We start from the raw sequence: 27,108 nt of genomic DNA, 5'->3' as shown, positions 1-27,108 counted from the left end.
GTGATTATTTGCCAAGAGTGCTTGTGGAGCTCAACAACAAATAGATCCAGCCTACCACTTACAAGAGTTTGCTTCTCTTTTCATCGCTTTAGTTCATGTTCCAGTTCATGCTTTTATTTTGCTTTTAGCTGCTACTCTGATTGGTGAATGTTACTTTAACACTGTTCTAGCAGAAAAGCTTCAAAGCCTCCCATAAGAAAATCTGATATAAACCTTTCAGAGAGGATATTTTTCACTAGTTCATATTTATATAGTCGGCAATGTCCTTTTTGTATGTTCCCTGTGTTAAAGTGTCATAGTTAGGGGTTGTGAAGGATTTTAGTACTCTATGCTATATGCTAAAACGTGATCTGGAAAACTGGATCACTTTTTCTTGTCAAATGCAGATGAAATTCACAAATAAGTGCGCTGCATGTATGCACTCAAAATGATAACAATAGAGATAATAAAAATCTACAAAAAGGTTAGGTTGCTTGACATTTTCACTACACTGCAATTCAGCTGGCTGATAAAAGCTATAACACTTTCCCGTTGTTTACAGTAAACACTGACTAAGCTGTTTGGAAATGCTTCCTGTTTCAAATAAAATCACAAACAGCAAAGGCGTGGAAACTTCACTCATCACTCTTAGACTGTTTTAAAACTAAAGCTGGCGTGCTTTTTGTTTGTTTTTGTTTTTTACATTTTTTTTGAGCAGCCAACTACAGGCCAGTGGCTCTTAAGTAGATAGTTTTCTAATTGAAAAGCCTCTATCAACCGAGGTTCCAACATCATCTGTCTTGTAGTATATTAGCAGCGGCAGCAGTGATTTTTAATTTTCAGTTTTAAATAAAAGCAATTAGATCAAGGCTTATGTTTCTGTTTTCAATTTTGGTTTAAATACCATGATACTGGGGTATTTTCTACATTTTTTCCCTCACACCACACCCTAGCTAGTCGATGTAAACACCTCTCACTTCTCTAGTTAGAGTAACATTTAACATCCTCATAATGCTCCCCTTTAGTCTTTGCAGAAAAATTTGCAGGATGTCAAAATCTTGGCTCGTCAGGCCACAACCCAGACAGTTATGAAAGACTTGTACTTCAGTCAGTCCGATTCCCCAGAAAATGGGTTCAGTGACCCAGACCAGCTTTCTTACTCCTGCTGAGAAGGATGGGCCCAGTGTTCTGAACCCCACCCGGGAGCTGACAGTCTTTAAAAACCACACAGACAACAAGCTGTTAAAGAAAACAAATACTAATGGCCATAGAAATTTAAAATATTCTTTTTTTTTTAATTTACCATCTTATTAAAGCATCTGCATCCAATCAAGATGGAAGCTCTGTGTCGACGTCCTTTAGCTGCTAATTTACCAACAATTCTCATTAGTAAATACAGCAAAGCTGAAATATGACTTGGATTCAGTGAAGAACCAACAATAAATTGGAATCAAAGTGTCAAACGGCTTGCAGAAGTAAAATGTGCTGCTGCACAAAAAGAACACATTCTGTGTCAGACATTCAGCTTTCACATCTTCGCTCTTCATCGCCACTTTTGTACTTTATCTCCTGACCTTCCTCACTTTGTTCCCAGGTGGGTTTAAGAACTACTACACACTTTCAACAGAGCACCGCAAAGAGGTCAGAAGAGTGGTGTTGGGATTGGCGGGTGTCAGTGTTTTAACACTTTGTGCGTTATCAACAGGAATGGAGTAGAACTCAGAGATGAGGAGAAATACGACTTTAATGAAGATGGCTCCGAAATGACTATAATGGATGTAACCAAGCTGGACGAAGGAGAGTATACGTGCGTTGCCAAGAACAAGGCCGGGGAGAGCGAGAAGGAACTCAGTCTGAGAGTGTTTGGTAAGACAGATTGTTTTCTACCAACTATGTAGACTAGTGACAGGATGAAAGGTTCCAAATGAGTGGGAATTTTAAATTATATACATATATAACCCACATATGAGCATGTATGTGTGGGGAGGAAGAACAATTGTATGGTTTATGTCTGTTTTAAGCCAGAAAAGAATAAGGTGTTGTTTTTGTGTGGGTTGCAGTGGGGATGAAACCGAAGGAATTAGAGAGAAAATCGAATGCGCTCTGTTGGAGTCTTGGAATGCATTCGGCTTTTGTTTATTTATGCCCATTAGCTTGTTCCTGTCTGTATTTTGTCCTGTCACAACTGGATTTTCAATTCTTGTCAGTTAAAATTTAGAGTGGGCTGGCTGCTGCAATTTATTTTCCCTAAACAGAAGACTTGGCGTCTGTAATTTCTTCAGAGCAAACAATTATCTCAAAATGAGTCAAGACAGCAGTCAAATCTCTGTTTGCTTCATTATTTCAAAGATTTTTCTCTCTCTCGCTCTCTTTGAAAGCAATGCTTGCTTTACATCAGTGTGTGCAAAGCTGCAATCAAATGCTTCTTTTTGAGCATCCATGTTGTTTTTAAGTACAAATCACAAATGTGGATTTACAGTCCTTGGTTTACTTTTAACTCAACAGGAGTCCTTTATTATTCAATAAAAACTTTCACAGTGTTTGATTTGATGATAATCCTTCATAAAATGTGGAGCCGTTATATAATACAGACCATTATAATCCGTCTCAAATGTAAGCATGCATTACTGTATGTTCTCAACCTTTCTCGCTTTTCGACATTACGCCAAGTTAAAACTAAAAACTTCAATTTATGAGATGTCATATCACAGACCGATATTTGTATTCAGCCCCTTTTTACTTTGTTACTCTTTAATACAATTCACTGGAATCAGCTGCCTTTATATGTCATCTAAAGACAAGAGCAATAATGAAAAAGTTTAGCTCAAAGCATGACTGCCCTTTTCTTAAATTATTATTAATTATTTTTCCACAAATGCATTCAATCTAGTCTGACTGAGTTTTTTTTTTTTTTTTTTTGTGAGAACAAGAGACAACTTCAAAGACTGTACTTGTGGCAAAAGCTATTACAGCAAATGCACACAGTATTTTTCAGTTTATTCATTTCTTAAAATCACTTATCAATTTTATTTCCCTTTACAATCCTACATCACTTTGTGTTGACCAATCCTACTGAAAATCAATGGAGTTTGTGGTTGTAATGTGATAAAGTGAAACAGTATATGCAAAGTTTAAGCCTCCGTTTCTGAGAACACAATTACTATATTTTAAACACTTAAAAAAGGATATTCTAAAAACTTTTACCGTCACAGAAAATTGAAAACTTTATCGAAGGATCTGTTTTTCTGTTTGTTTGTTTTTTTTGGCCATCATGAATACGTTTACTAGAGGCCTGGATTCGTTGTGAGTTTTATTGATGTGTTTAGAAGTAAGATAGTACATTGAATAGTTGGAGCCAGACATTATGCTGAGCTGTATTCAGAATTCCAAACCAATAGCAAATGCAGAAAACCTTGCATTGCTTTGAAAGACTTGGTATTACTGTAATAAGACTGAATTTAAAATTGGAAATAAATCAGTTTGAGCTCCTACAGTCCCTGAATAAATACAATTAGAACTGAAGTAGCTCTTGGTTTGCATAATTCAACCATGATTCATTCATTTTTTTTAATTGTCTGTTCTCTTAAGCAAAAGATTAAATGTTTTACTTAGAAGGATAATCCCATTTCCACTATTAAATGCAATAGTCGGGTTTTGTGCTGTATTTTCAGGGGCTCTGTACATTTAAGTTCAGACATTTATTCCACTGCTGCACATGGGCAATACCCAATTTATTTTGTTTACATTTTTTTTCAAATCTTTACATTTTTCATCTACTTTTTAATTCCTGCTTCCTACTATCAAGTGTATTTATTTATGCTGCAAACCACCCAGCTAAAATACGGGGGTGTTATTTTTCTCCAGTTAAACCGAAGATCACATACATAGTGAACCGGACCGCTTCAGAGACGGAAGAGCAGGTGACTGTGACTTGTGAAGCATCTGGAGATCCGACTCCAACCATCAGCTGGAGCTACGGTGAGCAAGTCTTCACCGAAGGAGACCAGGTAAAGTCAGATTTGATTGAACTTAAATCCACTATAATTTTAATAACTGAGCCAACAATTAAACGTGAGGAAATAAAACATTTAATTTATCTAGTCTAGTCTGTTTTGAATGTTTTAGCTTTGTGCTCATGAAGGTACATCCTATGGGTTTTCCAATGTGAACAAAATAATGAAAAATGCATGTTTACCTTCTTTAGCATACTTTATTTTTGATGGATTATGTAGAATGAGGACATTGAGCGGTAACCACCAGGGGGAAACGCAAACCTGCAGGCAACAGGTGTTTTCAGAAGAAGAATTGAGTACCTTTAACCTACTTTCAAATGATGTATTGATTTGGTGCAGATGGGGGATTTGGAAATTCATTACCAGGCGCTTTCACTCGGTTTACATCTTGTTCACTGGGTTTTTAAATCTTAAATCAGTAGCTAGTTTTGAATGGCCCAGTGCATCATTTGGTGAAACTCAGTGCCTTTATAATACCTGGCAAAAAGTATTCATACCTCTTGAACAGAATTTTGCACCACAAACTTTAATGTTTATAATTCAAACTTTATTTGATGTGATGGACCAACACAAAGCAGTGCACAATTGTGATATAGAATTTCGGAATTTTACAAATAAGAATCTGTTGCTTTTGTATTTATCTGTCTATTCTAAATAATTTCATCTCGGTATAAATCCAGCTGTTACATGGCCATATCAGAGGTTTGTTGGAGAATAATAGTGGACAAGAAGCACCGTGAAGTTGTGGGGAAATTTACAGCAGGGTTTTTTTGTAAATTAATAGCCTTAGCTTTGAAGACTGCACAAAGTTCTGTTCAGTCTCTGATTATGACAAGAGTCTGGCACAAACCTATCGAGACATGGCCATCCACCTATACTCACTGGCAGGAGAACAAGAATTTTAATTGGAGAAGCTGTGAAGAGCTTGTAAATAACTCTGTAGAAATCACCAGCTAAGGTGGGAGAATTTGTTGACAAGCACTCTGCAAATCTGGCCAAATCGGTGCAACAGAGACGTAAAGTAAGTCATTGCTGAAAGGAAGCCATGAAAAAGTCCAATTTGGAGTTGGCCAGAAGCCGGCATAACTTCATAACTTTACTTTAACAGGGTCAGAAAGGTCAGTCAGAGTTGATGGTGAGATATGTGGAGCTAAATACAGGCCATATCTGGAGTAAAAGAGGCTCAAAAAGACTTGAAGATGGAGCAAAGGTTCATCATAATCCAATAGGAAAAACCGCAATCCTAACCATACAGCTGGAGCTGCAATGGAAAAGTTCAAGTAAAAACATTGTGTTGCTAGAAGACTCTCCATGCCATCTAATTAAACTTGAGACTAGTTACAGAGATCCATAAAAAGTTATAGTCTTGATATGCAAAGCTGTTGAAGACATTCTCCATAAGACTTGCAGCAAAATGAAGTTCCAGGAGGTAATGACTCAGGTGAATTGATTACAAACACACTTTTGACAACAGTGTTATTTTCCCAATAGTGTCATAACTGTGCACTGCTTTGTAATTCAACCAGAGTATGAATACTTCTGCAAGACTCTTTACATTTGAGACAAATGTCCCCCAGTTGCAGGGAAAACAATCTGCTGAACTCAATTATACCACTCCCCAAAGTAAGCATGTCAATTAACGCGATTGAAATTAGTTTCTTACGTGCTACAATGAGCACTTGACTCAGCATATGTGTGTTTTGTACTTTCAATCACTATTGCCATTTTGTGCTCATGTCAGTGATTGAAATACTTTTCAATTACGGAGCTACTGCCGCCATATTTCAGACTCGTTTACGAGATCCAGCTTCTTAATCTTTCATCACATCCTGAATCTCCTGAATGTTTTCATCTGTAATATTTTCCACGTTATTACATGGCTAAACCATCAAAAGCAGCGAATACCCCCATGGGGTATTCTCATACATCTATTGTCCACATGGCTTACTTCTTTCAAGGTGTTTGGTGACTCACTGCAGTCGAGAAATAAAGAAATAAATAAATGAAAAAAAGGGGGTTATATGCTCCAGAGATATGCTTCAGTTCATAGAGTAATTTTGGAGCCGGTCCATTACATACGCTACATTTTCTCCCTACAGGCACATCTAAACAGGATCTATCAGGTATGAAATCCGCGTAGCACAGAAATGTCCCGGAGTAGTGTGTAAAAATATGTCTTCAGCGACAACAAAAACTCTACTGAAACCCAATCGACCTTCTTTGTTTCAAAACAAAACTCCCAGTTGCTTCTTGAAAATTTCCCCCTCCACCTCAAAAACCTCCCCAAAGGGAATGATCTCATCAGGGTTCATGAAATTGATTTGACTGCTGCATGTTTTCCTAAATGTGGCCTGAAAACTTCACTGATCTTGTGATAGAAAGCACAGAGAGCTAGTTTCACAAGATCGAATGAAAATTTGTCGAGTGATATACTAAAAAACAAAAAACAAGGGAAGACATCATTTCTGTGTTGCTTTCTTTTTGCTTGATCATTTTCAAACTTTCCATCACAGCATGAGGTTGCCTGGTCTCAAGCCGAGCTTGGTCTGTGTCGTTTTTCATAACAATGTAGATTGTCTTAACACAGATGTCGGTATCGCTTGGAAATCCTGATTTAAAGACGCTCCAATTAAAGTTTGTCTTTTAAAATATCAGCCCCTTACCCTCTGCAAACTTACTTTAAAAAATATTGGTTTTTAATCGTGAAATCTGGCAGATTTGCATTATACCGTCCACACAAATGCAGCCACCTGTCAAGCCTGTTGGATATTTAAAAATACATACTTTGATCGGAGCCTTGCTCAGAAAGTGCAAAACACACTTCCACCATATGACGCACACCACGACGCACCTACACACCCCGCGCACATGGACGGCCCGCTGAGTAACGGCTCATACCTCGGTCTTGTTTTCCCCACAGTCAGGCTCCCAGGAGGAGCAAGTGTGGAGAACGCATCTCCCAGCCGGTGCATGTCCACGTCCTCAGCTGTCGCTGCTAGTTTGGCTTAGCTTCCCCCATCGTCTCGCAGCGATAACGGACGAGGAGAGACTCATTACGGGCCGCAAATAATTCAGAGCTCGTGTCACAAAAGCGATCGTTTCGGAAAGCCGTGCAGTCGCAGAGCTCTGCTAACAGTTTACTTTTTAAATGTACAACGAACGTCGCCCTGTCCGTTTTGCATTTTGCATCCGCCCGCGTCGGGCTTTCACATGACACATCAGCTGACAGCCAGCTGCGTGGTGGTGGCAGTGTGATTTGTGCTGTAGAGTACAGTATGCTTGGGCATCTCTTCACAGCTGTCTTTAAAAAAAAAATGATTAGCAGCCTTATTGAATCGCCTCTTCATAGGTCTGATGAAACAAACTGTTCCTGTGGCGGGCTTTTGGCTGTACAAGGAAACGGCTGCTAATTGTTTCGCTGTCCTGTTCAGTTTGTCCGTCCGATGTGTCTGTCTGTAATGACCATCAACAGATGCATTTCATCTGGGATCAGTGCGACAAATGTTCCAAATGCTATTTGGGGCGAGCATGATGAAGAGACAGTAAGCATGTTTTCATTACCATAATCGAGGTGAGATTTTTTCATTTTGGTCAGAGAACCAGCAAAAATCCTGCACTGTGTTTTCAGATGTGTGATGCTGATTAATAACCTGAATTAATTAGCAGTTAATCTGAAAGTGTCTTTCGTTCTTTGGCGCTCTCTCTCTCTCTAACTGGTCAGATGCTGACAGAGTTGAACATCATTAGCATTCTGATCTAGCAGTACTGCTTGTTGGAGATTATATTTTACATAGACATCTTGGTTAGTGAGCACTTTTTTTTCTGTTCCAATGTCTGAAAACTCATGATTTCACAAAAACCTGACTGAATCCCATATTTTATACTGTAGATGTTGCACTTTTTTCTTGTCTGGTGGACACTTAGCAACTACTCTGTATAAAAGTAGGAATGTGCCAGTATGATATTCTCACAGTACGATACCTTTGTGTAAAAAAAAACAACAACACAGTAAATCACAGTATTGGACAATAACGTCACCTCAAAGCTGTTTTTAATGTCTTTCACAATGTTGTTGTATTAATTTCAGGTTTGAGTACAACATACGGGTACATCTGCAAAAATGTGACAAACATTTAAAAGTTACTTCATTTTGTTTATTGGCAATGCTCAGAACTAAGTATTTTAAGTGTTTTCTTCTCTTAATTTTAAGTAATTAGGTCTCAACTATCTATAGAAACTTATTTGAATTTGGAAAATGTTGCAAAAGCAACAGGGATAACCACAAATCACATATAATAGTTAAGGCCAGGTTTCATGGTTTTATTATTATGCACTTTAATCTCCTTATTTCAATGTTTTAAAGTGCTTTTTATGAATGAAATGAAAAGATTAATAAACTAACAATATATCACTTTCTACAATTAATCTAAATAATGTATAAGTTTCACTTTCTGAAGTACTACAATAAAATAACTATGATAATATTCTAGCTCATTGAGATGCACCTGTAGACCATAATTATTCTTTTGCTTTGGCAGATTTAGATTTAGAGTATTATCTTTCACATTTTCCAAGGAGTTTTCAACGTTTTGATGAAACTCAGCAATAATAAGGATTTGATTTCTTTAATTCCAAAGAATATATTTGAATAAATTTTTTGCAGAGGCTCTAAATAATTTGGCATGCTGCTTTTTCAGCAAATGTAATTAAAAATGTAACACGTTGCATTGTTTTAATGCAATTTCAACAGAATCCTCCCTCCTTTTCTTACCAGAAACAAAACGTCTTGGTTTAATGCCAATGGTTTATTACTAAATCTGCCAGAGTCATGAATCATTTTGGGCTTTACCGTACCTAAAACCCGTGTAGACACAGTTTGCTTTATTAATGACTAATTCAATAAACAAAATAACTCACTTGTCGCATATTTATTGGAAGACCTACCTCACATTCGCCTCCCCTAGTGAATGCAAATCTGACATGTAGTAAATGTGACACGTCTTCATTGGAGTCGCTTCCTTTTCTGCTTGGAATTCAAAGGTTACCGTAAAAAACCAGTGGTAACCCACTCGATATGTAGGCAAAAAAAAAAAAAAGCATCGTGTCAGAATTGAGGATTACTGTTGTTCTGTTCACTGAATGAAAGAGGATAAAAGAACCTTGTTAAAAAAAATAAAAAACCATGTGGATTTGTGGGAGTTTACCAGCTTAGCCACATTTCAGAGCTCAATCAGTGCTTATCTGAGGATAGTTTTGCTTTTGTTTATGCTGCTATCAAAATTAAGTGATAATATATTTATTAAAAGCAATAAAAAAAAAAAAAAAACTATAATCAACTTCACATGCAGTATTTGGGTCTCCCGATCCTTTGAAAGCTTTTGCTGCAAGTCGTATTAGATAAGTACGGCAGTTTAATAACGAAAAATGTAAATGGAGTTTTTATTCACGCTTTGTACATTATCTACATAATGAATGTTTTGGCTTATTTGAATACATATTAAATATTTTTCCTTGATGCTGTGTTTTCAAGCTGTAATTATCAGAAAGTATTCTGGGTCATTAAAGCGGAAAGATGCAGGGAAATTGCAATATTTATAAAACTTAAAAGCAAATAATAGCTATCAGTGTGACTGATTGGCACTGCTTTATGTCAGAAAATGTTATATATTTTATATTTATATATTTATGTATATATATTTTTTTATTTATTATTTTTTTTGCAAAAGCAAGTTAAGCACTATGAATTAGTTCCTCTGGTTTTGCAATTGCTTTTTGTCTTATTTTTTGACGCTGAAAAGATGAGTGAGGGAATTTTATCAGTAGTAAGACGTGTGAAGAAACTTATACTTCACGTTTGAGTGTTTCCATCTGAAACAGAGGGCTAGACTGTTCCAGCTCCTTGTTATTAACATGTCGGGTCAGATGTGATGAGATGTGATGTAAGGGTGGCTGCAGCTCATTTTGTCCTAAAACAATAGAAATGTTCCAAGGCTCAGCATATATAAAAGGTTCAGGACAACACAGTCAAGGTTCTGTTAACGTGTCTAAATTATTTGCACTAGTCGCCGTTTTCTTTTTTCCCGCTGACATTACAGTTTGAGTCAGAACAGAAGGAGGATTATTGTTTGTGGAAGGGAGTAACAATGGGCTGGAGAATAAAAAAATACATTAAAAAAAACCCGGATAACACTCCTGGGTGCCAGCAGCACATTGTTCTTGGTGTTTCCTCCTTGAAGTGATTGCAGTAGGTGTCCTCTCCTTGTCCTTTTTTTGTCTCACATAAGCACCCATCACCCACACGACAGTGGCTGCTCGTCAGCTCGCTTACCGCTTACACCGACGGAGAAGTGACGTTCCACGCCGTCGAGTCGCTAGTTTTAATTGGGCAACCGCTCTTTGGCGGCGCTCGGATAATATGCGGCCAAAACGCCGCACTTAATACTGAACGGTCAGCTTTGCATAAAACTCTGCTCATAAGTATTTACCGTCTTTATCTTGGCACTGAGAAAAGGCTGACGATTGTCAAGGATATTAAAGGAATTAGCTAATGTAAAGCCGGTCGACTTGAAACACGCCGTAAGTCTTTTAAAAGCCTTCTGCCAAAGCACTAATGATAATGCAGAAGTGCTTTTAGATGTGAATATTGATGGTTTGATTCACTGTTTTGCCCCATTATTATTCCAGTAGATTGCTTCCATTTCCTCTTGCATTTTCTCGCCACTGCATCTGATGAAATAGCTGTTTATCACTCTGCTTGTTGCATCTAAATAATGTTTTGTGTGCGTGTGTGTGTGTTCCTGCTTTGTAGGGCATCGCATCTCATTGACATGCTTAACATTTTCTCGTCAGCAACACCACAGAGCATGCTGTCCGCAAAGGTTTCTGTCTCGTGAAGTCCTTTCAGTGTTGTGATTTTAATTGGATGTAGCATGTTGTCTACACTGGTTCGAAAAGTCTGTGCTGTCTTTGGGACTTTATCCGCCGAGATGTGGTATAACTCTCTAATTTATTGGATGAATGTTCGAGAAGTGTGAAGACGCTGACGATCATAGAAAAATTTTACATTTGCAGAAACGTGCAATTGTACACACAGCTGTAAAAAATGAACTTGGGGTCATAATTAGCGTCTTAATAAAAGGCTCAGAGAATATTGTTTGCACATGTGACTGAATTACCTTTTCTGTTAGAAGCACTAGTGCTTAACATTTCAGGTCTTTTTCCATGACAAAAAATTACTGTTTATCTCTGTACAACAAGCAGGAAGGACAAACTCCAGTTAAATCTCCCACCTGTCGACTCCACTAGCTCCACCTGCAGCTAACGCTAAGTCAGTTACCTTTCAGACAGATGCTTACAGTTTTCAGAAGGGTCTGGTTTGACAGTTTAACGCGTTGCCACTTTGTCAATTTCTTTGAGCTAATAGGATTGTTTTGAATTCTGTCAAAATGTTGATATCCCTCTTTTTTGGCTGAAGTGGCTCGAAGCCGTTTATGTTCTTTCTCTTCTTCTTCCTTCAGAGGAAAGATCTACGGAATGTATTCCAGACAAATAGCTCACGGAATCTTGCTAAAAATGATCAGTCTGAATACAGGGTGTTTTACATATTCCTGCTGCAGACCGGCGCCACCTCATTTCATATTTGGTCATTTGTTAAAGAGAAGTATTTAAATTTGTCAAAATGTATTATTTGCCGTTTCAAACGACATGCTATGTAGATCATAAGAAATTCAATCAGCTGTGAAAAGTTACTCATTAGCCCTATTTCTGCATAAATGTACTTCGATTTTATTTCATGAAATAAAAACTAAATGTAATTATTAGACATACAGTAGGGCTGGGTGACAGACTTAAAGTTTTGTCACAGTGTTTTGCATTTTGTGTTACTATAGTGACAAGAACAACTATTTCTTTGTTTTTTTAAGGACGTTCTGTAGTTCCCTAAAAAGCAAGCAGTAAAGAAAATAGTAAAACTAATGCCAGTTCACACTACCCAATTTTTTGCCCCGATTTTGATCGGGTCCAGTCGGTGGAACGTCGGGACCGTGTAATGGTTAATTAAACAACAAAACCGAAAACATTAAAAACAGTATTTTTTTTATGGAAAAAAAAAAAAAAAAAACTCACCTCCATGTTGCGATGCAACAAATATAATTCTTGCTCACGATGTCTCCAGTTCTTAATCCAAACCTTTGATTTTTGGTTACGTCTTTTTTGGGTTAACATAAGTTCGCAAACTAAAGTTACCACTTCAACGTTGATGTCCATGTTTGTTTGTTTACTCCAAATTCAGCTGTGGTAGCGCAGAATTTTAATTTGAAGGGATTTTGTATCTGGAATTAGAATGTGTTCGAGTGAATCCTCACACTCTACGATCGAACCCGTTACACCTACAATTTTAAATTGGCTAGCGTGTGTTCTCACGTTTTCAGAATCGGCCGACTTTTCTAAAATCGTGTAGTGTGAACTGGTCTTAATAATCCAGACAACATAGAGTATAATGAATTGGAATTTATTGTGACAATGATAAATCAAAATTCTCATAATTTATCTCAATAAATGATAAATACCCACCACTAACATACAAAATCAAAGTAGTTTTGAATATGCTATGTTATACCCGTTTGCTTTTGATAGAGCAACACAAGTGTGTGTGGTCAATTAGTTGGGCTGTCGGCACTCTGCCTTACCTCTAATTTCAATAGTGATGGATCACGTTGTTAGTTTTCACTCAACTTTCTCAAACTGATAAAAGGAGGTGAAAATTATATATATTTTCAACCAGCTGACCGGCAGTGTACAGCAAAAGTTGGGGTGGGGGCGCCACTACCCTTCTTTCCTCACAGCAGAAAACAATCGTCTGGCATTGCCTTGAAAGCTTTAGAAATGACAGAAACAGCTTTACAGAGAATCTTTGAGCTTTGTAGCTGTTGAAAATATGTAAAATCCGTGCCAGATCTTAAAACAAATTAGCTTTTTGAACAATTGCATTTAATTTCCCAAAGACATGAGCACGCCGACTAAGCGGCGGGTCTTCAAAGTCGAAGAAAAACCCTGAAAGCAGCGTGGGTTATATTTCATTTTTAATTGTATCATTTACAAACAAAAAGTAAATATTTTGTTTTGCGGCTTAAATGCGTGACAAAGGGAGCTGTCGTCCTTTTGTTTTTTGGAGAACAAAGCTTGTTTCCAGGGGAGAAAAATGCTACTTCCAGAACTCTTGCAGGCACCGATTTATTTTCTTCTAGACCTTCCAATGAAATTGCCTTTTTTTTTTTTTCAATCTTTCATCGCTTATTGAAAAGCTCAAAGTGTTGTTCAGTGACTTCAATGATGAGCTTGCTAACCGGTGTGCCTTGGTGCAGAGAAGAGGCTTTTAACAAATAAAGACAAGACTAAAATGGATTGCGAGTCGATAATTGCTGTATCTCCTTTACCAAAGAAGACTGTCCTATCGCTGTTGTTGCCTTGTATTGAATCACATCCTCCTGATAAACCAAGGACCCTCTTATCTGGGAAAAATAGGCCTTTCATGATTCCAATAGACCTACCTTGTTTTGGAGTGCAAATGTCATAAATTTCACTAAATTCTCCAGTTCGAAAATTTCTCACCGTGAAAATAAAAAGAACAAATAAAAAAAGACAGCAGCTGCAGGCTTTAACGAAATCAGATATTCAGACCAGGCACTTTGGATGCAAGGTAAATAATTGGGACAATTTATACTTGTATGCAATGTGCTGCATCCCATTCTTGAGAGGATGAGCATTACCTTCTAAGAATTGCTTTGCCTTCTGTCTGTTGTTTCTCTGTCCTCTGCAGGCATCATGGACTCGGCCTGAGCAGCACAAGGTATTCTAAATGCATGGCTTTTTCCTCCACCCATCCATCATTCACGTCAGGGAAGTCTAATTCAATTCCGAATGGATGCAGATCAAAATTCTTGATCAAATAAGGGTCAACGAGAGTATAAAACGCTGAGAATGATGCAGTAGAGAAAGTAGTGCTGGTGGAATTCTGCCCGTTTTGGCTTCACTTCTACCAGTTCGACCGTAACATTTTTATCACAATCATTGCTTTGGAAAAGTATTTATGCACCTTCAATTCGCTCACGTTTTGAGTTGTTAGAATCACAATCTTTAGTGTGTTTCATCCGGACTTAATGTGATCAGCTTACACAGTGTAGGGAATAACTGGGATGCAATAGCAAAATTGTATGTTTTTTTTATATATATTGCTTACTGCCAAAAGAATGTAAGCAATATAAAGTTTTTTTTATATCTTACTTAAAGATTGTTTAACAAAATACAATCCCTACCCAGACACATATTGGTGGCAGTATCATGCTGTGGAGGTTGGGGTTTTTTCCGACAATTAGCTTGATTGGACTTAATGGCATGACGGCTAAAGCTAAAGCTAGCAAGTGAGGTGTTACAGACATCACAGATAGCAGATATTTGTTACAGACATCACAATTATCACAGATACAGAAATTATAAAATATTTGAACATTTTTCTATTATGACAATTTTGTGCTTCCTGAGATCTATTGCATAAAATCACAGTATAATATAATTGTTAGTGGTTTTAACATTGCAAAATGTGTCAAAGTTAAAGGGATGTGAATACTTTTGCGAGGCACCTTACATAGTGGTTATTTCTCTTTAAACCTGATTTTTTCTTCTCAAAAACAAATCCTCCACATAATTTTGTTCAGATATATCTGATGAACCAATTTTTTTTGCTAATTTTTAGTTTTTTTATGTCAGAAATGGCATAATGGCAGACATTCATGATCCAGAGGTAGCTTCTCTTCCACATCTGTTCCTTTTCATGCAACCGCTCTAAATGTACTTCTTCCAAATTTACTGCCATCCTCATGTAGTATGTAGATCAGATGTTTTTGGGTTGAAAAAGTGAAAAAAGGACCACCAGTCAATAAAATGTAACAATTGGGTGAAGAAAAGAGCAGTTTTCTGAAGCTTATTTCTCCATCAAATATGTGTTCTCCATATGTGTGAAAATTAGTGAGAAAATCTCCGTCATTTCTGTGCCATCCGCAGCGCTGAGTGAAATGATCAGAACTGCTTCAGATTCATCTTCTCTTTTCGCTAAGTGCGTCACTGATCCCCTACTTTATGTGCAATGCTGAATATTAAAGTTACCACAGTTATTTATAATTTTACTTTGACATCAGCGCTGTACTTTCAGATCATTCTGGGTCCTGAAATAGGCTCGCTATTTTTAACAACACAGATGTTTCAAATGAAGAGAATTTAGTATAGTCTTGGAAATCAAATATGTGTTAATGCTCAGAGTTTGCAAATAATGTCAATATTTTGTCAGGTCAAATGCTAATATCAATTTGACAGGTTCAACTTGTAGATATTTACAGGAACATGCGCTCCTCTGATGAGGGCGGGGGTTGCATCACTCTTCAGGTGTGCGTGAGTAGTGGTTGCCAACAGTGTCAGAACATGTTTGCATCACAGATAAAAAGTCGTGCAAAAGTGACTCAAGTTTTTATTTTTTCCCAGTGTAAAAATGAATGACTCACCCTGGCCATCTGGATCCGTAATTAGGCGGTTATTCTAAAAAGAATAAAACTACGGGAACCTTTAAAAACCTGAAAAAATTCACCCCCAGTTACATAAGACTAAGAAAAACAATTTTCTTCAGAGATAAATACAAATACAGCCTGACAAAATACACCAAGGGTATTATTAATTCGTATTAGTATTAATTATGTTTTAGATATCTTAGTGAAATCTAAAAAAAAGACATCCTGGTAGCCTTTTTGCAGCACATGTGGTTTCTAGTCATGAGCTCTCTAGATTTCATTAATGGATGAGGCAATAATAATTTTCACTTTCCGACATAATGATATGCTTTTTTAGTTCACCTGCACTCTGAGTTGATCAGTGTGTGTCTCTCTGCAAGACATCCAATTACAAATCACACGGGAGGGAAGGCTTGGAAGCACTGGGAGAATACTGAGTGTGTTCGTTTAATAAGCCGTGCAGGTGGAAGGTACATTTGTATGCCAGCCTATTTTATATTTGATGAGACATGAGTTTAACTTGTCCTGTATGTAGTGTCAATTTTGTGCTCCAAGGTTCCTCAAAGTTGCTCTTTGGTTTGAGAAGAAGAATTATTACTTGTCATACTCGGCTGTCAGTTTGGCTTTATTAGTAACGAATGCTGACGTCTATGCTTTTTCTCCTCCATCTGATTTAGATTAATCTTTTTTAGAAGCTTCTGCTTTTCGTACAACATCTCAAGAATGTTATATGAAATGTTCATTTGTTCTAGTTGTTAAAAATCAAGCATTAGAACATGCACAGTAAAGATTTATTACACACGGCGATGTATTTTATTATTACTGTTAATCTTGATTAATATGGCTTACAGCTCATGAAAACCAAAAATTATGCTTTTTTAAAATTTTTTTAAAAAAAATTTTAGATTGGAATATTGTGCAATTAATTAGTCTTAATTAAATGATTTTTCTTGCGAATATCCCAGAGATTCACAGTGGGCAAAATGTCCAAAGAGTAAGACAGTTGAAAAAAGATTCAGATTCCAATTAAACAAACGTTAATGGAAAATATTATGTACAATGTAAAGTGTTTCTTATATGATTAATGGCTTTTTTGCGTTTAAGTATTATGTATTTTCCAGGCACATTTTGCCATTTTATAGAACAACCAAGAAGCCATACATATCAAATACAGCTAAAATATGTCACGTTGTAAAAGGTTTCCCCTAGAAAACTTGCTAAGCCCAGTGGTTGGGCGGTAGGGCAATCATTCAACCTGCGTCCCGTCGTGCTTTTGAGCTAAAACATGTTTAAAGTTGATAGGAAATTTGAAAATATCACTTGATAATTATGTTACTGAAAGATCGGAAGATTAATATCTGATAACTAACTATATAGCCTTAAAAAATGCAAAAAATTTAAAAAGACAAAAAAAATTGCAATGCTTAGCCTGGTGGGGGCACAAGTAAAGCCTGGTAGCCCACCAGGCTGATAATACACTGAGGGAAATCCTGTTGTAATTTAATGCTATGAAATTGGGCCTCTGTCTCTTTAAAAACTCCTGCTCCTTCTGAATCTTTGCCTTCAGGAAGTCATCACAGCATCTCTCCTCTGTTAACCCCTTAATGTTTTTAACAGCGTTGCAGTGAGATGTTTCAAGTAAACCTCCAGTTTTGTTCAACCTAAGCTCATACTGCCCCTTTCATTTTTTTAGCCAGTGGAACCGCATATATTCTGCAACATTCACTTAACATAAAACTTGGGATCACCTTGTCATTGAATTTTCCTAAATACAACAAATGTATTTGATGACAAAATGTTCAATATTATGTTGTTTCTACTACCAATATGTGAGACATGCAAAAAATGTTTTATATTTTAAGATCAAAAGTGATTGGCAAATTTATTTTCTAGACATCTATGTCCATTTAATTAAAATATTGCTAGTTTAGTTTATTTTTGGGATATTAACTAGGAAATAATAAGAACTGTTAAAGTTGTTTATCCTTTCAGTGAAAAAAATAACAGAAAAGAAAATCATATATTTGTGTCCCATAAGTTCTTCCAACAGTATGATTTTGGCCCAGATGGCACTAAGGACTCTACGCCTTTTACAAACAGTTTTTCTTCCACTAAACTTTCCACTAATGTTTTTATGTGCTGTGAGATACAATTATCCAAATTAAAAGAAATAAAATATGTTTTACTGTGTGTAATGAATCAGGTTTAGATTTATCAAAATAAAATTAGCTGAGATTTTTCATAATTACCCCATTTACCAAAATGTTGATAAATATATAAAAACTTTCCACATTTTTGGAATCTCACACACTTTGCTCCTTTATAAATTACATCAGAGGCTTTAGTTTCCCCCCAAAAAGCCCATTCATACCTAAAACTTTCTTTAAAGTAGATGCTAATGCTTAGATGCAGTGTGGCATGTTGTATAAATCCAGCAATCGAAAACAGCACCACAGGGGTCGACAGAGATAGCTATCTGCACAGGGGTCAGAAGAAAAGGGTAGTGTGTGTTATGTAAGTGTCTCTCTGCTCCCGCTACCCTCTATGCATAATAAATGCCCTAGACATGCTTTGTGTGTTCAATTTGAATACAAACTAACACTGTTTCTCTTAAATGGCTTCCCAGCCTGGGCCCTAATTCAGTCTGTGTAAAAGCATTCTGCCATTGTTTTGTTTTCAATTTGGATCAAAGCCACGAAGGGAACCGTAAGAGACTCTTAGATATTCAGGCCTAGCACCTTGTTAAAGGAACAGATGCATAATGTTATTGTAAAAATGTGCGCGGAAAAAGAAAGTCAATTTATTTGGTTTTGGTAGATGTGGATCTGATTGTGTTCAGGATGTCATGTTTTAATTTGTTTCGTCTTTCAAATGAATAAAGCATGTAAATACTGGTGCAGAAGATAACTGAATATTTCAGAAAAATCTTTCACATGTGGATTCAAGTTAACTTGGCTTAGATGTTCAAAAAAGCTACTGAAAAATTCAAAGTGGCCGCCAATTTACAAGATGGTCATTAGGGATCATGTATTTTGTACTAAATGTACCTATGATCATCACAGATTACTTTTGTTAAATTGTGTATAATTTTACCCATTGATCACTCATGTCTAGTAATATTTTTTGTAATTTTTTTAAGAGGGCCGCCATGGTTGTCATGGAAAATACATAATTGCACTACAATCACCAAATAGTTGAATGTGTTTGGTGTCAAATCCCAACCTACATATTTTGAGCCATAGAAATCATTTATATTTCTTGATCTGCAGTTATCTTCTTCTGGTGGACATTTTTCAAAGTGGCCACTGTGGTTATGATGTTGAGTATGAGATTGTATTAAAATCAGCAGTAGTTATTGCCAGTGGTGGCCAAAAAGTTAGATTTACTGACCACAAATTCACAAAACAGGAATCTTACTAACACTAAACCACTAAGCACATTTAACAAATTAGCAGAGTCAGCGCCAACCAAGATGATTGTCGTTTTGTCACACATTGTTTCTTTCTAGTTGATGACTGTGTGAGATTCACAAACAGCAAAATCCTCAATTGCTGATTTTTCTATATATCATCACTTTAAAGTTGCATGGATGAGAAAATATGATTTGACAAAGTTCATCCATGTCATGAAAATGGGTAACATTTTATGGCAATAATTTGCTTAAAAAGCTCAAATGGTGGCCATTTTGAAAAATGACCATCATCCTGAAATTCAAGTGGCTAATGGGACTTTTTTAGTTATATGCTACAATATACTGTAGCTCTTTGAAAGAAGAAACCTTACAGTCTGGCAGTTTTCGTACCAAATGATAAAAAACAACATCTGTGCTACATGTGCGCATCTAGCACAGATGTGTAACCTATCTGATACTTCACACATAATGTCAGAAAATTGGGAAATAAAAGAAAAATAGTTGGAAACGATGATGATGTAACAAATAAAAAAAATATGTCAGCCAATATGTAAAAGTGCAAGCAGCCTGTCTGCAGCTGTGCATCAGCATGTTTCACAAGTTAGTAGCTGCCATGTGAAAAGCTCTAGATGGTTCTTAATGCTGTCTTCCATCTATTATTTACCAGCTCTCCTGCCTCGTCATCAGCGTCCCCATGTTTCCACGTCTTCATCGAGCGCTGTTCACTTCCTTCCTTAAGTTAATGTCCACTCTCTTTATTAAAGGCTGGCTTACGTTTCTTTTTCCATTTCAGGTTACAAACATCTTTCTGCAAAATTATTCAATGTGACAATGCAAAATAGCCATTAATGAAGTCCTATTGTTTTTTTGTTTTTTTTTTCCCCCCCTCACACCAAACCTTTTTCTGCTGCCATTTAGAGCCCAGATGGAAATGTAGTAGTGAGGAGCGACGCTCGTGTGTCCTCCCTCACTCTGAAGTATGTCAAGTATACAGATGCCGGTCAGTATCTCTGCACAGCTCGCAGTGCCATTGGAGAGGATGAACAGACCGCTTATCTGGAAGTCCGCTGTGAGTATTGCATCGTCTTAAGCTTATCTGGAAAATAAGTACAGTTCCTCAGGGTTAGGTTTAGGTGAACCTACAGTCACAATGGGCATGCATATTGTGGATGTTTTGGGCTTTTAATTATTTATTTGAGCCGTTTTTCAAATTTGGCATGATTAGACAACATTCAACCCTAAGGGAAAAAAAAGTAAAGCATGTGGAGAACAAATTTTAAACTATTGGGGAACCATCTGCAATTTACAGAGGGTGAAAATTCTGCATACAGGCTGACGAGTATGTGAATACACGTTCCTTAGTATCCAACTCTACCCAAATCCGATGTGTCCGAGCCCAATCCAACCTGACTAGTTAACTTTACTTATAGACCTATGCCTAATTTTTTAAATTAAGATTTTACTGCTTTTGTTTGTAGACCATTTAGATAAACAGTTTTCCACTGATAGCTTGTGATTAACATCTTCTAGTTCCATATTGTTGTTTGTTGGAACCTCAGGGTGAGTCAAGTCCAAATACTCAAGAGCAAATCATCTGGGATGTATGATTTGCAGGATCCCATCTCCACTGCTGCTCAAACAGAGCAGGGCAGAGCTGTGTGTGTATGTGGTTTACTGTGCTTGTTACAATCTGATTAACTTCTCCGCCCTCCCTATTGTGTTTATTTCCTCCCTCAACAAGTTAAGCTATCTACTCTAGACTATAGGCAGATTAAAACAACTTCATATCGTTTGTTTTTCTCTGTATGGATTGCAGGCAAGCAAATAACACTGACCCAACCCGGCCTGAACTTTTTGCCGCATTTGAGTTTGGCTCAGGCCATAAATCTAAACGATATTCCTTAGTAAGTTCCACCTTGACTGCACCATTTTGTAGCTATCTGCAAGTTTCAAGGGGAACATAGAGTTTATTTCAATTGGTTGTTATCCTGACTCAGACCCAGGATAACAACCATAGTCCACACACGTTCTTCAGGGCTGAGGTCAGGGTCATTGCAGAAGCCTAATGTCTGGAATCTGTATCCTTTCCTGCCAGTTTTGATTTCCATTTGGGATCATTATTCTATACTGATTTGTTAGAAAACCAAAGTGTGTCTAAGTTTCAACCAGGGAACTCTTCATTTGGCTTGAAGAACTTGGAGCAATGAAGAACTCCTTGTTCTTCATTGCTCCATCCTATGACAATGCTGCCACCACTGAGCTCAACATTTGGTACATAGTTCTTAGATTTTAAAACCTCAACTTGAGGGCCGGAAATATACTATCTAAGGAGTTCCTGTTATGTTGAAAATACTGACTCTATACCTTTCATCTAAAAGGTGACAGTTTGGGTCAGATGGGCCATACTTTGACAACTGGGTGTTGCAAAAAGACTAGAATGGGATCCCAAATACTTACAAAAACTAAAACTAGAATGGATGAAGGAAGCCGAGCGTCACACCCCAGTTTTAACCCTGTGAAATATTTTGGACTATGCTTGAACGGTGCCTCACTGCAGCAAACAAACCAACTAATTTAAATAAATTCTGCTCAGAAATGTGGTGAAATTTAAATATTCACAGTACACAATTAAATAAATCATTAAAAGCTCCATAATGAATGTGTATGAACTTCCAACCAGAACTATGCACAAGTTAAAGAATATTTTTAGTTGTTTGAAAGAGTTTTCTGAATCGCTTTCTTAACTCCTAGATACACCTAAGATTCACGGAACAGTTGCGGTTTACACCTGGGAGGGAAACCCGGTCAACATCAGCTGCGAGGTCAAGGCTTTTCCCACAGATGTGTCAATTGTTTGGCTCAGAGATGGACTGCAGCTTCCAAACTCAAACACCACCAACATCAAAATCTTCAGAACTCCTTTATCCAGTTACCTACAGGTACTGACTTTAAAGTACACTTTGCAATGTAAACATACATAATGTATGCATAAAGTTTTTCCCATGTCCACAGACACATCCTGGACCCCCCCCAATCACCTTGTGTCATCAAGATTTCATGAGCATAGACTGAGAAGTGAGGGGGGGTTTCTTCTACCCTCATTGTGGGGGGGAAAAAAAAATCCATGAATAATTCAGCAGCATCAAGGCTCACAGCAACACATGAAAATAGGCTATTCTGATGGGCAAACACAAAGGTCACCTTCATGGTGTTTGACACATAAGTTTGTTCATCTGTTTAGCCATGCTTCCCTTCATATGTTCACTGCTCTATTTTCTTCTCTCCTCCAGGTTACACCAGAGTCTGAAAACGATTTTGGAAGCTATAACTGCAGCGCCTCAAATGAGATGGGCACCGAGTCCAAGGAGTTCCTGCTCATTCAGGCCGGTCAGTGATCAGGCTGTGGTTTAAATCTCACTCTTATTTACAGCATTTGGCCTTGACATGTAATTGTATTAGAAATACAACTCAGCGGAGTATGTTGAATATTTCAGGAATAGATGTTAAATATTTACAGGGTGTCCGGACAGCCATAAAAAGTCTTGACAAGTCTTAAGTGTGTGTGCGTATGTGTGTGTGCGTGTGTGGGTAAAATAAAGGCCTTAAAATATCTTAAATTCTTTAAAAAATGTAAGTTGGTCTTTAATTTGTTAGTCACAGGTCTTAAACGTTGCCGAGTCAGGACTGTTTAGTGTAGTTTTTTTTTTCTCATGGGACTTTTCTATTAGGGAAAAGTTTAATTTGCTCGTAAACATCTTCATTGAGTTCTGTGACTCGAGGCCATTGAGGCTACTGGTAACTAGCTGCTAAACTACCCTTGTAACAAACGTTGCAATTTCGGTCCAAATTCATACAGTCTACCGGACTATCAGGTGTGAAAACACAGAGTAGTGCTTTAGATGTTATCTTGCTCTGGGCTGTAAAACAGATTTTACACTCCTTTTTAAAATATATATTGGCAGCAACGGCCAGCATAAGATTACACAAAGCAGCAGTGTTTGTTTAGATAGAAGATAAATTTAGATAAAAAGACATCAGCTAAACTATCAGCAACGGTTATCTGTGTCTTGTATCAAAGCCCTGGGTGTGGTGTAAAATAAAACTTTACTTTGCATCTGCATAATTCAACTGAATGCTTCGTTGAGAAAAGTACAAGTTAATAATGTTACACCTTCATATGAATGCATCCATCTTCGTAAGATGAGAGGAAAAGAGAAAATCCAGGTTTTAAGCCACCATCTGAAGTGACGAGAGAAAAAAAGCAGCATTTTTCACTTCAGACAGAAACCACAGTAATTACAGTATTCCTTTTTACTTCCCAGATCAAAGTGATGCAGGACAGAATGGAGCTCGATTTAGAGTGTAGGAATCCCGCAAAGCCACCAGAACTCGGATATTCAGTGTTTAACTGTTTCAATTAGTTAAACACTTTTAATAATGTAATTTTCCCCAAAATGGATCGAGAAGTGGTTGGCGAACAATGATTTTTTTCATGCTGGTAAATGTAACAAAGGATGATTGAAAGTCAGAATGCATTTTCAGCCCCTTCTGCACCTCACAGCCTAGATGGTTTTTATAGGAAGGATAAAATAAATCTTTACTTTACTAGTACCAGTATATTCCTGAACACTTACTGTTCATAGTTTAAATGTTTTTATACTTCTGAAACACAGAATTGTCTGTGGGCTGAAGAGTTTACATCCATATGCAATTTTAATTTAAGCTCTAATAATGGTTTTTAGGTTTAATGCTTTCTTATTTTTATTTATAGTTTTGCTTTTATATTTTACATCAAACGACATGTTTTCATTTTGCTCCCCTGAGATTCTTTGTCCAGGAACTTATGTTTCCTGGAGAAAGAAGGAAAAATAAGCAGCCTTTCATTGACTGTGTGTGTTTTTACACTGCTGTGTTGGACTGTGCTCTTTATGTAAATTAAGCCTAATTATCAGTCCTATGTGCTGATGCTTCCAACAGATAAATTATAAATCTACGAGGTGCACTATGACCACGATTGCTCAACCCTCCCTGCAAATGAGGTTTATTGTGTAAATACTAGCAGATGTTTATGATAAAGAACAATTTAAATGTTGATTTAGTGCATTTTAATCAATATGTCTAGATTAAAGAGTCATTACAAATTCAGCCATTTGTGATTCAATGGCAAATTTATGGTGAAAAACAAAAAACACACAGATAGAGACAAACACAAAATGTAATTTATTAAAATCTTTTAAATGTGATGGGGCCAGCCCATGAAGCAATTTGTATACAAATATGTCATCTGAATAGATTATCATATTATCCCAATTAAGAAATGTATGCTTACTTATTATTTTTACAATGATAATATGGATTTATTTATTTTTTTATCCAGAGTTTTTAAAATCTGCTTATGAAGTCTATCTACTGGCTTCAAAGCCTTTTTTTCTCTAGTCCAGCTCATCAAACTACAAGGCATATGAGATAAAATTGTGGTGTTACTAATTCAATCTGGAGAGACTCAGACAGAGAAAGAAAGCTTGACATGCATGAATTAAGTCTTTGGCGCTCGGGCCCCAGCAAAGAACATCGAGCTGTGATTTGCGATAAGCTCGAATGAGCATTCCCGATGCTGATAGGAACGTCATCCCCCGGGACCCGATACTGGTGCTGGAGGTCGGTGAACGAAGTATGACTGGAGAGCCAGGACAGTGGAGGTGGAGAAGGGGTGGAGGTGGGTTGAGCGTAGCAGCAAAGCGGAAGACGCCTTGGATGGACGTCCTCATCAACTGGGGCGTGGTCAGTGATTGACCATGGCTTGGTCCAGTGATGATAGGTTGTCGTTGATTAGCGGGACGGGCCGATTGGATGATGCAGGCTAAAGAGTCTTCCAGTTTGAATTTACGCCTAGGATTCATGTTTGAAAGTTCTTTTGAAGGATTATTTCTATTGAGTCTAAACTTAAAAAGAAAATTATTTCATTTGATCTTTTCATTTTTTAAAAATTACATTTTTAAATGAAAGTTGTGAATCTTTCATCATGCCTAGATATTTAAACTAAACCTTCTGTATTGGTGTGGATGTTTGTTCAGCAACATTAATTTTGGATCTAACTTTCTGCTTATTATCTAACTTTGAAAATAACATGCTGACTGACTAAATTTTCTTTTAGCCACTGACAAAGTGGCACCATTACTGATGACAGTTCCTCTTACTGTCATCAGTAAGAGAAACTGAAAATGCATATTTTGCACAAATAGGCAAAATATGCAATGCTTATGTAATGAACATACACTGTTTGCAGTAAGATACATAGCTTTAAACCTATAGATCACTAATTAGCTCACTTGTGCAACTACTATGTAGTATGAGATGCTTGAAAGAGTTCAATGTCTCACTGCAAAAGGAACAAGTGATCATAAGAATCTTTTTTGTGAAATTTTAAAGTGTCTGTAGATATACTGACCTAATGTTTTTTTATTTCACAGAGGTTCCGTCATCGTTGGTCATTGATGAAGTGAGGCCTTTCTCCACCACCGCCCTCATCCAGTTTGGAGAGCCTGAATCAACTGGAGGCGTTCCCGTTCTCAAGTACAAAGCTGAGTGGAGGATGCAGGGCAGGAGCAGCTGGATGCAGAAAGTCTACGAGGTCCAAGACGGTAAACGCACACAGAAAAACTAAACTGCTGGTGTTAGTAGTTGTGCAACATTCACGTAAATGTTCAACAAAACATTTAGATTTTTTTCAATGAATGTTTGACAAAACCTTACCTTTTTTTTTTTTTTGTAAGTTGTTCGGAATTGATATGAAATGTCAGAAATATCAGTGCAAATGTAAAAATCGATATTCATACATCGCTTTGTATATAAAATTAAGAATGTAAGAAGATTTTATGGTATTGTTCAACTGCTACCAAGTGAAAAAACATTGTTACTTGGGCCAATATTACCATTAATTACAGTTAAAAAATTATATCTTAAATCAAATAAATTCAAATAAAACTGTAAATAGATTTGGCACATGAAACAGGCATAAGTTCTTTATTTATCCTTTATTTAAATGTTTACAAGGAAACTATAGAAGATTTCTACCTAAGATGTATGTAGGAATACATCTTAGGTAGAAATATGTATTTTTCTACATCTTTCTACATACATCTTTTAATGTTGATTAGTGATTATAAATTGTACTTGTACATTTAAAACCAGCCATAATTTTTTTCTGTATAGTTTTAAATTACTTCAATTTTTAAGGCTTATAGAATTATAAAACTGTACATATGTATATGAAATAATTTAATTATTCCTTTCAGTTGTAATTAGACTATCAAGTTTGGAATTAATTATTAGACAAATTGTCTAATAATTGGATCATGGCACACTTGGCCATCAATAGAAACTGTGACGTTGACAAAATAATTGAACCCGGCTGCTGTTCTTGCCTTCCTGTATAGCGAGTTTTGGTACATTTCTAAATGGATTAATCAGTTGTCTAAACATTGTTTGGGCGAAATGAGAATCCAGCTAATCAGCTAATTGCGTGTTCGCAGATTAATTATGCATGTATTGTTGGGACGGGAGGGAATTGGTTTATTGTTCCGCTCATCAAAACGATCAAGGTGCTCTCAACAGAAACTGTGCCGTCTCTGATATTGTAACAGACTTCGTCAACGAGGTGACGATCACGGGCCTGAAGCCGGAGAGCCGCTACGAGGTGAAGCTGTCGGCCATTAATGGCAAGGGCGAAGGAGAGAGCAGCCCCACGGAGCTGTTCAAGACCGAGCCTGTCCGTAAGTGCACAGTCGACAGCGCAGTGTGAAGCTTTTATCCTCCTCTTCATTTCTTTCATCACAAACATATTACCTGCAGAGGATTTCTATAAACACATTATCGGCTGGTCGCCGGAGATGTTTGGACAGTTTCACAAAAGCAGAGTGATTTCAGTCCTTTCTTTTTCCTTGCCAGATTTTGCTTCTCCACGGGGGAATGTTTGAATTCATGAAGCAGTTATTCTAAAAGCCATCTACAAATATTTTTTACTCTTATAATTACATGCCTATTTTGTTACAAAGTGTAGTTGGTTACAGCACTCTCATGTTAATTATATTGTAATTTACTAAAAAAATGAAAGGTTTAATTTCAATTTCCCTAATTGCATTGAAACATT

The 27,108-nt window shown here is 36.9% G+C and overlaps 1 protein-coding gene across 8 annotated transcripts in view; it reads left to right on the top strand.

Annotated features, from left to right (window-relative positions):
- ncam1b (neural cell adhesion molecule 1b) overlaps positions 1–27,108 on the top strand; it is a 111,210-nt gene that overhangs the window by 64,844 nt on the left and 19,258 nt on the right. For 4 of the 8 annotated variants that reach the window (XM_055045409.1, XM_055045404.1, XM_055045408.1 and 1 more), the window contains exons 7-15: positions 1,685–1,845; positions 3,844–3,986; positions 6,092–6,115; positions 13,810–13,839; positions 19,878–20,028; positions 21,711–21,898; positions 22,250–22,346; positions 25,430–25,600; positions 26,603–26,731. In XM_055045409.1, the coding sequence (XP_054901384.1) occupies positions 1,685–1,845; positions 3,844–3,986; positions 6,092–6,115; positions 13,810–13,839; positions 19,878–20,028; positions 21,711–21,898; positions 22,250–22,346; positions 25,430–25,600; positions 26,603–26,731 (1,094 nt within the window). The remainder of the gene's footprint in view (positions 1–1,684; positions 1,846–3,843; positions 3,987–6,091; positions 6,116–13,809; positions 13,840–19,877; positions 20,029–21,710; positions 21,899–22,249; positions 22,347–25,429; positions 25,601–26,602; positions 26,732–27,108) is intronic. The other 4 variants (XM_055045405.1, XM_055045410.1, XM_055045406.1 and 1 more) reach the window with 2 other exon arrangements.

The sequence above is a fragment of the Poeciliopsis prolifica genome, unplaced genomic scaffold, assembly GCF_027474105.1.
Source record: "Poeciliopsis prolifica strain line A6 unplaced genomic scaffold, Auburn_PproV2 SCAFFOLD022, whole genome shotgun sequence".
In the NCBI taxonomy this organism is placed as follows: domain Eukaryota; kingdom Metazoa; phylum Chordata; class Actinopteri; order Cyprinodontiformes; family Poeciliidae; genus Poeciliopsis; species Poeciliopsis prolifica.
The sequence above is the reverse complement of the archived record's forward strand: the minus strand, read 5'-3'. Positions and strand labels throughout refer to the sequence as shown.